The 14418-nt window shown below is 35.1% G+C and overlaps 1 protein-coding gene across 1 annotated transcript; it reads left to right on the forward strand.

Moving 5' to 3' along the window:
- Positions 1-9345: 9345 nt before the first annotated feature.
- Positions 9346-13278, forward strand: LOC147409055 (thylakoidal processing peptidase 1, chloroplastic-like). Its single transcript, XM_086424968.1, has 6 exons — positions 9346-10352; positions 11994-12062; positions 12153-12212; positions 12318-12404; positions 12601-12668; positions 12822-13278. Exons 1-6 carry the CDS (start codon positions 9630-9632, stop codon positions 12940-12942), a joined length of 1128 nt encoding a protein of 375 aa, XP_086281094.1. The 5' UTR covers positions 9346-9629; the 3' UTR covers positions 12943-13278.
- Positions 13279-14418: the final 1140 nt, after the last annotated feature.

The raw sequence follows: 14418 nt of genomic DNA on the forward strand, positions 1-14418 counted from the left end.
TTTTTTTTTTCACATTAGTCGGGAAATCGAAGGATAACACGTGGCACATCACCCCCATCAATGAGAGGTCACTCATGGTGGTCCCATCCACTAGTTAAGGGTTTGTTACACCAACTGTCATTAAGCACCCACGTTTTTCTACAATCACTTTCTCCATAAAACACATTTTTTTTTTACAAATTAACGTCTGCAACCATTTTTCAAGCAAGTCAAGTTCATATCTTTAAACCATCTAAAATAAATGAAAGATTGGCACTCGAGAGATACTTCACTCCATAACGTCGTATTTAGAACGTCCTTTAGATCCCCTTAGAAAATATATTACAAAGTTCTAGATTCTATCAACCAAAACATATCAATAAAGAACAAAGAAGATAATTAGATTCTTTTGGAGACGCTAATCTTATTAAGAATTTTTCAATGATGAAATCCCATTTGACTTTGGATTTGTACCATGCAACTAGCAGGTGGTGATCAATTTAGTGACTTGATAAAATCCCATTTTGTTTAGAGCTTCATTAAGAATAGAGGTAAAGGTAAGGGATCTCTTTTATTTGATATCTCACGAGAATTTGAAAATCCCAACAAGCACAAGAAAAAAATGCTATCGATATACATAATTTGATCCATCTACTTCATTTACAATTGTTTTCCCAATGCCCATTCTTCAAAATATGTCATTCGTGAAACTTCAACTTAAACAATCATACATGTTTTTTTTTTTCAAATTAAATTGACTTTGCATATAGAAGACCTTGCATAGGAGTTGGACATCAATTCACTCATCATTTACTTTTTGTCTTTCTTCCCCCTTTTGGTATAAATTATTTAAAGAGTTCAGAAGATTCTCTATTGAGAATTTTTTTTTTGAGTCGTGATCCAATATGGTTTGTAGATGTAAAAATTTGCACTATCTTAAGATCTGTGACAATGCCTCGCAATCTCCTCTCCTCGTTCTCCTGAGTGTGCCTGTAACAATTCTACTCCAAGTCCAAGTCAGAAGTTTAATACAAAAATAGTATCAAATTTAGAGTAGAGAAAACTCATACATTTTAATACCTTTATCCATCTATTTATAGATATGAAACCCTATGATCCATTTAGATCTTATTATCGATTTGACCCTTATCCGATTTAAAAAGTATATCTTATTTGATGATTTGAAATGTATCTAGTAAATATTAAATTCCCATACATTCCTCCTTTTTTGGGACAAATCTTAATCAAAATTTTAATCCATTTTGATTTAATCACTAATTTTCATCAATTGAGACCCTAATCTATGTTTGGTTTGTGATCGAGCCACCGAATTTACCCTCGAATCTTCGTATTGAACTCGAATCCTTAGGTGCTACATGTTGCCCTTTGGTACCCAACGAGAAATATCTTTCACAATATATCCTCTCGGGGGTTTAAATTTTAGTTCAATAGCCCGAGAATAAATGAACAGTACCATATGACACGTGCCCACGTACCTTATATATTGTCATTTCGAGCTCTAAGATCTATTTAGTCAATGTCCATGTCATCCATCTATATTTACCTTTGAAAGTGTGACGACTATAATTACCTCGATTCATTTAAATCGCTAATTTTGTTACATGCCTAGAAGTATATTTCATAAATACATTGTTTATTTTTTTCATTTTTTTGTCATTTATTCTTTATTGATCGGGTTTGGTGCCATAATGAGTCAAAACTCTTAAGCCAATAAATATAACCCCTTTATGGTTAGTCTTGGAACAAAACTTAATTAAACCCACCCCTTTATGTTCGGACTTGGTTCCCTTTACGCATCGAGACTTTAACTGTGTACCGACCCCTTACGGTTGGGCTTAGTTCCTAGAACAGGCCAATGCTTAGATAAATAACAGATGAACCGATCAAATTCTCATATCAGGTTTGGATTTCAAAATGATCTAAGACTTTGATAAATAATAGAACAATCAATTAAAATCCCAGATCAGGTTTGGATCCCAAAATGATGAAAAACTTAGATAAATAATAGAAGTACCAACCCCACACAGTCGGACTCGATTTCTATGATGGGCCAAGGCTTAAATAAATAACAAATGAATCGATTGAATTTTCAGATCGAGCTTGGATTCCAGAATGATCAGAGACTTTGATAAATAATAAAATAATCGACCGAAGTCCTATATTGGACTTAGATCCCAAAATGATCCAAGATTTAGATAAGTAATAGAAGTATCAACCCCACAAGGTCGGGTTCGACTCCCATGATGGGCCAAAACTTAGATAATAGATGAACCGATCAAAATCTCATATCGGACTAGGGTCTTAGAATGATTCAAGACTTAAATAAATAACAGAATAATCGATCAAAATCCCATATCGGACACGGTCGGGCTCGGCCCGCATGACAGGTTAAGACTTTCACTAAATCAACCCCACATGGTCGAGTTCGGCTCCCATGACTGGCCAAGACTTTTAATATACCAACCCCACACGATTGGACTTGACTTTTATAATGGGTCAAGACTTTCTCTAAACCAACCCCACACAGTCGGGATCAGCTCCCATGACTAGTCAAAGCTTTCATTATTCCAACTCATACAGTCAAACTCGACTTTCATGATGGGTTAAGGTTTTCGCTATCTAACCTCACATGGTCGAGCTCGATTCCCATGACTTCCCAAGGCTTTCATTATACCAACCCCCACAAGGTTGAACTTGGCTCTTATAATGGGCCAAGGCTTTCGCTATACCAACCCCACACAGTTAGGTTCGATTCCCATGACGGGCAAAGGCTTTTACTATATCAATCCCACATGATCGAGCTTGATTCTCATGACGAGCGAAGACTTTTGCTATACCAACTCTTGCACGGTCAGGCTTTGCGCTAAGTGATCCTACACGATCGACTTACGTTGTGGATTGAAATTCCCATATAAGTCGAGTATGACACTAAGTGATCCCGTACGATCGACTTAGGATGTGGACCAGTCTCCTCATATGAGTCAAGTGTTGTCAAATTCATTTGCAACTTGCATTTTTAAAATAACATGGACACAAAACAATCATAATTGCATAAAATAATAAGGCAATTAGTCCTCAATCCGATGTTGTAGATCCATGTTATTGTCTAAAACAACTTGATTTGATTGAATTCGATTTATAAATCAATTTCCTAGGTTAAGCCCACTCGACTCGTTGAGTTGAGTTCAATGAGTTGGGGTCGATTTCCCATTAACAAATTAGTCATTTGAATTGGACCCCTACTTATACCATATGACTCGATGAGCCGAGGTTGAATTAAACCCTCACATACATTTTTCAATAATCCATTGAGTTACTAGGCTCAGATGAATTCCTAATTATTCGTTGCATAACCTGACGGGATCCCTCTAACTTAGTAACTCGACTTATCGGAGTCCCTGGACTCATTGAGTTCCTAATAAATTTAATTTTTTGCTCTACGAAGTCCTTCAATTCAGTGCAAGTCTTAAGTATTAAGTTTAACTTGGGGGAATCTATTGACTCGGTAGAATTCTCGAGTTTAAACACTGAATTCAATGAGTTAGCGAAGTCCCTAGACTCAACTAGGTTCGTAGTAAATGAAGTACCATGACTCGATTGAATTCCTAAGTAGTAACTCGATTTAATCTAGTATCCTTATTTGGTTGAGTCCTAATAAAACTCTTCAGAATGTGATCCTCTATTTAGGTTAATACCACGAGGTAAAATTTTGACTAAGTGTTGAGATGTACGATAGATGTTATATCCAGCTGACATTATAAGAGTACCTATATGATCCAACAAGTGGTGGACCTTACGTTTTCCAGATGCAAGTAATCCCTGATAATGAAATCCTCCATAAGAAAGATATATTGATCGACATTTCAGCGTACACCTTACGAACCCAAACACCTTTCTCCTTGTCCATGTCTTCAATGTTGAATCAGCATCCTTTACTTATAGATTACTCAACGTGCACAAGCAGTAAAACCCAGCGAAGAAACCTGATTACGTCATTGAGTCACCAACTCAACAATGGGTGCATTTACGGCCTAGGAAAGTCTTTACAATCAATCACATGGGCCCAGGCTCTTTTACCCCAGTTGTCAGCATTCGTAAATATCTCCTCTACCTGGCGTTAGCGAAATAGACCTAGTGATATGAATACCTTTAGAATTATAAGGGCATCAGAATTGCACACAACTACATAAGCTCATATTTATCCATAGAAACATGGTATAATCATTATCTTTAGAATTCTAATTCTAAAGCTTTAGATTTGTATGCCTCCACGTATGACAATATGGAATTGTCTTTATTAATGGATACCTGGCATTACCATTGCTTTTAACGCTAGTCATAAACAGCACTTCTTGTGGCCGCCAACAACATTCCTATGGCCGCCATTATTCGTCGCTTTTATTTCTTGAATCACAATACATCTAACCTTTGGAGATCACCACAGTTGCAACAGTGAATCTCTTGTCACGACATTAATGTAAATCTATCCGATCTGCACGTATCACCACAATACATAAATCGCATCCCACTTGCCCTCCAATCTCAAAGGCATGCCAGTGTGAGAACCCTCAAAAATAATTCGAAGTTGAGGTGAATCACAATGGTTCTCTATACTTAATACAATCGACATGAATGTGAAAAAATATGGATTTTCACAATTCAAACTGTTAATTAATCACATTGGAAATCATGATCTATTCTTGACAAAGTTAACGAGATAAAAAATCGTAAACCCACGTAAGGTTGAACTTAAGGTAGCCTTACTTCCTCCCCTCTGATCCTCTCCATAATGATCGTTTTTTATCTTTGTAACATTTTTCATGGACGATGTTAAATTATAGATGTAAAAATTTGTATTACTTTGATATTTGTGACAATGCCTCGCGATCTCCTATCTTCGTTCTCTTGAGTGTGCTTGCAGCAACATCACTCCGACATTCAAGTCAGAAATTTAATAAAAAAATAATGTCAAATTTAGATGGGAGATAACTCATACCTTTTAATACCTCTATCCATTTATTTATAGAGATGAAACCTTAGGATCCATTTATATCATATTATCAGTTTGACTCTTATCTGATTTAAAATGTAGATCTTCCTTGATGATTTGGAATGTATCTGATAAATATTTGGTTCCCACACATTTTTCTTTTTTTTGGAACTTTTTCAAACCAGAATTTTAATCCTTCTTGATCTAAGCCCTGATTTTCTCCAACCGAAATCCAAATTCATAGTTGGTTTGCTTGCTCACTTTCTTGGATGGTCTCCTCAATATGCTTGTATGCATCTTTTATAGTCTTTAATCAGTCTCCTTTGCCTAAAAATAAAAATAAGACCTTGCTTACTTTGCCTAAGAATGGTGCCAAAGCATTCATTAGCCAAAGGCACTCATCCAGGACTTGTGATCTCCTAACAAAAGCCACCTTGAAAGGGAATAGGATAGAACCCATAAACCCATAACTATGGGTGTCAATTGAAACCGCTAGCCCACCCAATAAAACAATGGCTAGGGCCTTCACATTGAACCTGCAAGGGTAGGGTTGGGCTTAATAATTTTCAGCCCATTAAATCCAGGTTGTGCTAAGGCCTTACAATGCCCGGCCAGGCCCGCTAATTAATCATATAAACTTCTTTTTTTATAACATATTTAAGTAGAAATATTTTTTCTAATATAAAAGTAAAATAAATTGTCTAATTACAATTTAGCTCTCATCCATAACATTTTTAGGTTAATAAGACATTAATGTTAACTTCTATTGGATAGTCTTCTAGCATGCACACACAATTTTATTTAAAAAAAAAAATACATTTTTTTCATTAAAATCATTAAATTTTAGTCATTTTATTCAGCACGGCTAAAATCCGGCCGGGCTAAGACAACTTAGGCCTGAAACTAGTGTAGGTTTAGTCTAGGTAGAACCCGCCGCTTTAGAGTCAGGTTAGGGCTCAACCAAGTCCGGCCGAACCTGCTCATTGACACCCCTACCCATAACCTCCCTCAATCTCAACGGTCCAGTCAATTAAACTCATTGGTTGATATTATTGAGAGAAATAGTCCTCTCAATTTTTGTAATTAGCTTGTAATGGAAATTTTAATTCTATTAAATTATTTTTAACAGGAAGGGTTGTTTTGCAAATAAAATTTATTTTTAAGTGGTCCAAACAAACTTATTCTTCTAAACTTTCAATTTCTCCTCCGAAATCTTAAGTTTCCACCATAGCAAATAACATTAAAAGAGTATAAACTCCACAAATCAATCCAAGAAGGAGAGGAGAATCGATCAACTGTGGAAGGGCATTTTGAGGAAAATATGTTAATTAATTTTCCGAACCAAGTGATATTATATCATCAAAATAAATTTTTCACGATTAAAACACTTTTTTTAATCGTTTGGTGAACTTGCACGGGACTTCAAATTGACTTATGAGCTTGTCCATCGAGCGAGCGGCCCTTACATGTTTGCAATAACTATGAACATAATAAACATGGATCTAGGATTTGATCTTGAACAAACAATATAATAATCGAAATCGAAAAGCAATAATTGTAAAATACCTGGATTCGCTTTTCCGATTATTCGCGGAGAATGCGTTAATCTTAATCTGCAAAGAATAGGTGCACTACCTCAACTCTACCTACACTTTTGGTGATGGGAACCTCTATCTCAATAATAGAATAATCTGTGTGTAGAGAGGGGGGACGGCCACCTATTTGTAAAAAAGGATACTAGCTTTTCTTCCCATCGTAGAATTCTAGTAATAGGTGAATACCACTTAAGTTTTGATAGGATATTCACTAACCTATCATATTTGATACTGGTAACTAATGCCAGACCATTAACATGGTTTCCAATTTTATCTTTAATGTTTTGAACAAATTACAATACAGTATTTATATAAAATTTATATATGTGAAAAGGTCACAAAATAATTTTGATAATGAAAATAAATAAATAATAAAATAATAATTCCAACATTACATGCCAAATTCTATAGTATACTTTTGCAAGGGATGCGCTCGACTTTCATGGATATGTGGGGCCAAAAGATTGTTCATGGGAGGATAAAAGTAGGTGAAAGTTTTTTTCTTTAGGGTCTGTTGATTTCACATTGAAAATGGTTGGAAAATTGAATTTTTCATCTAAAAGTGCAACCAATGCAATCATGTGCCATCTCTTACGTTAGAAAAAAAAAAAAAAAAAACCTCCAACCTTCAACTTGGGATGCAAAATAATTGATCAAAGAGGACGAACAAGAAAGAAACATTAACAACTTAGAAATTTCAACCATAACATAAGATTTGCATTGAAAATCCTAATTCAGGAGAAAATTACGTCGCCACAATGATTCAATTATGCTAAAAAAACACTAAAAGAATATTTCAATATTTCTCCCACAAAATACTATCACGAATTAGAACTTTACATAAAAATCAGTGAAATTATAGAAATACCGTTAACTTGTGGATTGATTAACAGCATTTCAATATCATCTCACTCCATGAACCATTACATCTCTCTCTCTCCTCTTTTTCTAATTCTTCTTCCATTTTGCCTGATTTTTTATTTATTGTCTCAAGTCCAACCAAATGGTGAATTCATATTTTCATGAATTCATTTTCTAAGGATTTTAAATTCTCTGCAAATTAAAATTCAAGCCAATCATACTCTTATTTAATTCATTTTTCATGTTTTTGACTTTTCGCAATCCAAGATTATGGATTTTCGTACACAGGAGTCATAATTGTCTTTTTCTCTCTATTCTTCTGCTAGGTGGATAAGCATTAAAGAAAGAAATAAAAAGGTTCATGACGAAAGTTGCAGGAAAGGAGTAAGGTTGTCCAAGTCAAAGTCAGCTAATCAAATAGTAACGAGACAGGAAAGCCCATAAGTTTGTCCTATTTTACCATTTGACCTAAACACCCCCCCCACCCCCTTTTTTTTTTAAACCATTTTTCTTGCCATGAGATTTGGCAACCAAAATCAAATTTTGAACCAAAAGCCAAGTTGATACTTGGGAATGGGGAAGAATGTGAGTTATCCAATGTTGACTACAAATTCTATCTCAATTCTCTACTAATGGTGTTTTATTTCTTCTCTTGATTCGTGACAACCTTGCAAATGCATTGATTATCAAGTCAATTATTTTTTTGATAATATTTATAAAAATAATCTTAGAAGATTGCAAGTTTTTTTGCTTTCATTAAATACTTATTTAAAGGGTTTTATTTTGAATGGTTGTAATATATGGCAACCTATCCATATGGATCACTCTCAGAGATGTCAACACATCCACAATCTTCCTTACATGGTGGTCACATGTCGTCAAGATGTTAGAATCAATTTAATCATTTTTCTGGGGATCTCGAGTCAACACCTAACATGACCTTCACCTTTCGAATTACACAGTCCTCCAATTTTTTCTTAATAATTCACAAATCAATATATTTCTTAGACTTTGGATATTTTTTACTTGCTCCCACAAATATGATAAAGGCATTATTATCAATATTTTTGTGAGATATTTGAAAAAAAAAAAAAACCCCATGTAGCACTTATTGGACAGACTAATCTTATAAGCATGCTTTGGATATCAAAACTCAGAATAGCGATTGTTCGTATCCCAATTAACAAAAGGAGCTACACTTAGGTGTATTGCAACATCACAATCAAAATGGTAACACATGATTATCATGTACAATGAACGCTTGCACAAAATTTTGGAAGAATCAAGTATTGTGAGCTCATGATGTGATACAAGCACAAATAAGTTCATTGATAATAAAAAATTCAAAAAATATTTATAAATTGATTGAGCGAGTGCAAAGATATATATATATATATATAATTTTAATTGAACAAAAATCTTATTACTTAGTGTGTGTTTGATAATATTTCTGAAATTTGAATAGAGGCGATCCACATTTAAAATTCACACTTTAAAAATTTTATTTTTATTTGTTTTTTATTTCCGATTTTAAAATCGAAATTCAAAAATTTTGAATTAATAATAGAAGAACACTTAATAAAACTTTTGAAGTCTGAATTCTAATTTTTAGAATTCAGAATTGTTACCAAACATAGTCTTAGAACATAATTTCCACTCACTTGATTGTCGAAAACAAGGTCAAATAAACTAAAATCTGAAAAAAAGAATGCATTATAGAATTTAATTTATGGGAGAGAAAATTTTCCATCCACGCTCTAATTTTTTTATATCCAGTGGTTCTGCCCCAAAGTCCTCACCAAAGGGACAGGTATTCCTGTTAATCGTTAGGAGAAGCAAGGGCATATTTGTAATCTTAAACTTAAGCCCGTCATATTAAAACCTAAATAAACCTTTTCTTTTGACGCCTCTTTCATTTCTTGATTTCAACCATTTCAAACTCCCCCGAGGCCTGAGCTCCTCGCTCGGGATCTCTTTAGGTTTCTTCTTCGCTCCAATCCAGAAAACCCTAATTCTGCAATTGGTTCCGAATCTTCTAATTCATTACAGATTTGTGGTAAAATTAGACCCCCAATTCACTAGAGAGAGCTTTTCTCTGTAACTTAGGGTTTCTGCCCTTGAAACCTTCGATCACAAAAACCACTCTGTACCAAACGTTTCTTAGTTTCTTAAAGATTGTGATTATGGCGATCCGAATCACCATCACCTATTCCGGCCATGTAGCTCAGAACCTCGCTACTTCGGCCGGAAGTAGGGTTGGAAATTTCCGTTTGTTTCATGACTGTGGTAGACGTGCTCAGGTTCTCTTCCCCAATCCGAAATCTGAATTCGTTCCAACCGTGACGAAGTGCCATGTCGATTTCTCCAGATCGAAGTCGAGAAATTGGTCGAAGACACCTGCATCGAGTTACAGTTCGATTGCGAACAATCTTGGCTCAAGAAATTGTCAATCTCCTCTAATTATGGGTTTGATTTCGATGATGAAGTCATCAGCTTATGCTTCGGGATCTCTCAGTATGGGGGTTCTCGGAGTCTCCCCTTCTTCGGTTCTTGGATTTAAGACATCTTCGTTTCTTCCATTTTTCCAAGGAACGAAGTGGTTGCCCTGTAACGAGTTCTTCCAGGGTCCTTCAAGCAACGAAGTCGATAAAGGCGGTACAATTCCTTGTGATAGTAAAGATAGTGAAAGTTTGAGAGAAATTTTGAAGGTCTCGAATGTGAAATCGGTTGAAAAGAATAGTTGGATCTCAAGATTATCGAATTCTTGTTCGGAAGATGCGAAGGCTCTTCTAACACTTTTGACTGTTAACATGCTCTCTCGGTCTTTCATGGCGGAACCAAAATCAATTCCGTCACTTTCCATGTATCCAACACTTGATATTGGGGACCGAATATTAGCAGAAAAGGTAATTTTGAATCTTTTTTATTTATTTGTTTTCGTTTCAGCTTTGTTTCTATTCGGATTTTTATAATTGAAAATGTTAGAATTTTGCTACTTTATTCGTCACTTATACCATCCTTTCTGCTCGAATCCTGGAAGAAACCCACAAGTAGGAATTTTGGAGAAAATATTACAATTAGAACTTGATGTGAATGAACATTCTCCACTTGCCATTGATCTTAAGAAATTTAATAGAGATTATTTATTAAAAGGATGGCAATTTCTTTAATTATATTGGTTAGCCTATTTTTATGAGATCAATAATGTGTTGTCGGGAATTGAATCCAGGTCTATTGTATCATTACCCATAGAACGACACAATTTATTGAAGAGAGGACAAGAAAGAAGTCCTCAAGGAAAGATACAAGCAGCAAAGGCCCAAAAGCAACAAAACAAGAAAAAACAAAAAACAAAGCCACACACACTTAAGATTGGTCACCCTTTACACACTAGATCCCACTTAAACAAGAAATCTTCAAACGAGAACCCCTGAACTCTCAAAACTGCTTACACAGTAGAAGAAAAAACCCACAATAGAAAAGTGCAGCTTAGCCACCGCTTCCCGCAAAAACAGGTATCCAATTGACGGAGCCAATCTAAGCGTGACAGTTCAAGATACCTATTAGCTCCTGGGCTGACCTCCGCCCCTACTAAAAGCAAGCAACAGATAAGCGCCCTATAAGCCAGACTGCCATTCAAGAGATGAATTGTTTCATGTTTCCCACCTGCTCACCGACCGGATGGAAGAGAGGAAAGGGCAGCTCTTACCCTGCCAAGCCAATATCGATGAAGAAAGAAAACTACTACGGCCAAGATGATTTCTTGCATGGAATGCTCCTTTCCATGGAAGATTTATCCATTCCTTTCTTTACATAGGCCCTAACAAATGGCTGTGGGAGTAAAGTTCCAAAGAATCCTATCCTTACCAAAAAAGTCATATGATAGCATAAGTACCTCTGTCATACAATATTTAATTAAACCATTAGAGTTAGTCACCTCCATACCATATTGAAAAAGGCTAAGTCAACTAAAGTCCACTCTTTAGCGCACACTTCCACATGCTAACTTGATTATTTTTAGATAATATTTGGTAGATAGAAACAACACTTGCAATGAGTCCTATTGAAACCAAGAAATATAGGCATGCCTGCCATCCACACTAGAAGAGATAGAGTTTTCCAAAAAACCATCGGATTTGTAAAATCTTCTCAGATCCCAATAATTTGAAATGTGCAAAAAGCTTTTATTTTTGCAAAGAAACTTTAATTAGGCAAAGAGAACAACATCCTTGCATCGGACCAGATTGTGGGAAGCCAATCAAAGGGATTAGTCCAAGAGATACAGTGTTCCTATATCATTGGTTTTTGGGCCAGCATATGAATTACCTGTTTCATAGAGCTATTTGCATACATCACTTTTTCGTTAAAATTTTTTTTTTTCCTGCTTTAGTGGGAATGCTTTTGATGTAATAGCCATTAATGTCTGTTCTCAAATCCTGTCCTAGTTTAAATAAGTATCATTATTTCTTACTTGTTCACAGCAACAATTTGACCAGAGAGTGTAAATGTTGAAGCTGATTTTTTTTCTTCTGTTATTAATGTTTCAGGTGTCATATTTTTTCAAAAACCCTGATGTTACAGATATAGTGATCTTCAAGGCTCCCCCAGGCCTGCAGGTACAATATGCAACTTTACTATGCAGCCTTATTCGTGTGATATATGTGATAAAGCCCTTTGAAATGACATCATTCAGTTACTTTGTGTAGGAAAATGGTTTTGATGTGTTGATCAAAAGAATTGTAGCCAAGGCAGGAGATTGTGTTGAAGTGAGCTTTCCCCTCCAAATATAAGCTACCACTTTTACTCTGGAAGATCCTTTTGTTTTACTCTTTTTATTCTGTGCTCAGATGTGCACTTGATTCCTTTTATAGGTTCGCAATGGAAATTTGTTGGTCAATGGTATCATCCAAAATGAAGACTTTATTTTAGAGCCACTTGCTTATGAAATGGATCCAGTGGTATTATTACCTTCCTCTGTATTTCAGATTCGCTGGTTTTGGTTAATTTTTTTCTAGCTTCTATTGAACATGAGAAGAAGTTGAAATCACTTTATACTAAAATATCTCAATACCGTTAATTTCTCACAAGCTCCCTATGAAGGGTTCATATTAATTATACCACTGACTGTTGGCTACATTCTGATGGTTTGTGCAGCTTGTCCCTGAAGGCTGTGTGTTTGTGTTGGGAGACAATCGCAACAACAGTTTTGACTCCCATAATTGGTATGTTATCAGTCAAAATTAGATATGACGAGACAAAATTTATATACAGGCGAATTATTTTATTGTTTCCGTGACTGTTGATTTTACAGAACATGCAGTTTTCTGTAGATGCATGTAGTCTTGAGTTATTGATGTGATTAAATTTATTTTCAGGGGTCCACTTCCAATCAAATACATTGTTGGGAGATCGGTGCTTCGTTACTGGCCTCCTCCTAAAATATCCTACACTATTTATGAACAACAGGCAATGCAGAATGTTGTGGCAGTTTCTTGACCCGCCCACCAGTCAACTACAGTTCTACTAGAATTTCGTTGCTGGCAAATACTGAAGGGTCATTGTTAACTCTTGGTTCCAGAAAGTGATTTATTTCTCCATTCTTGTTTCTGTTTGTTTTCTCTGGAAGCTGTAAATGTTCAACTCTGTTGTCTCTCTCTCCTGTACTTATTTTGGGATAAACTTCGAAGTATCCCTGGTCCATTCCTGTACTTATTTTGGGATGTACATCAAATCGGTAAATGTCAGGTACATTGTATTTAGGTTATTGTTATTTATGTTTAATAATGGCCTTAGGTAGGTCAACAATGCATGAAATGTTTATTTTTTTTTCAATTTCTTGTTCCTTGGGTGGTTATTCTTCATAAACTAGATATGTATTTCATTCTCTTATTCTTTTTAAGACCTATTGCACTGGAGATGGAGAGATTGAAGTGGAGCCAAAGATGGATGATAAAGTTACAGATAAAAGAAAAGGAAAATGTAAGAGAGAAGTTCATGTTTAATCGAATCATTTCTAATTTGTTTTGAAAGCATAATCTCACAGCAAAGAAATACTTTACTTAACGCATTGGAAAATACTTTTTGAAACTCAAGTATGTTTTATGCCCATAAACATGGAAAGGTAAAATAGTTCACAATTTTTCTATAGATTAGCTTCATATCTCAAGTGATTCATTTCATTTAAACATCCTTACGGTATATCCTCCCATCTCAGCTGTTTGTTTTGATGGAAAGCCTCAAAACGCATTTGAATATTGTATTTTCTTACTGGAAATAAGCTCAAAATAGGGATCAGAATTATTTTTCAATGCCCGATAGAAAAAGTAGAAAAATAAAATATATAGAAAGAGATGAAGGAATTAGAGAATAATATGAACGAGGAAGTTTTTAATTTTTCATGAAATCTATACGGGGCCCTCCTCCTACTAGGGCTGAAGAGGAGAGTGTGTAGGACATCATTAAAGCTGTTTGAGAACGAGATGATTTTGCATTTTAGTACAGGCGATATTTACAATATGAAATCTTCCTTCACCTTGAATCGATTAACATCTTATGAGTTGTTTTATATCTTCAAAAACTCATCCAAATCTTCAGGATTTTGTAATCTTTTCATAAAAGAATTAATTTTCTAATAATTTAAATTATTGGTTTTTTTTTTTTTTTAAATAGAATTATAATCTGCTGAGTGCTGACGGATAAATTATTAAAAAATAATTCCAAACCAAGTTAAATGGATTATTTCAACAGCGGTACTGACTATCAGTGGGTGCTGTTACTAGGGTTGCAACTTGAGCAGGCTGACCCAAATTCAATCTTATTGATGGACGAGTTATGTAGAAGATGAGTTGAGTCCGGGTTAAAATATCTCAACCCGATTTCAATTTGTGTTGAGCGTTCGGGTTGAAGTTATGAGCAACCAGACTGAGCTTGAACTTGGTGCCATATACTAATATAAAAATATTTTTATATTAT

This window comes from Akebia trifoliata, chromosome 2, assembly GCF_017979445.1.
Source record: "Akebia trifoliata isolate Shusen 1 chromosome 2, ASM1797944v1, whole genome shotgun sequence".
NCBI classification, from domain to species: domain Eukaryota; kingdom Viridiplantae; phylum Streptophyta; class Magnoliopsida; order Ranunculales; family Lardizabalaceae; genus Akebia; species Akebia trifoliata.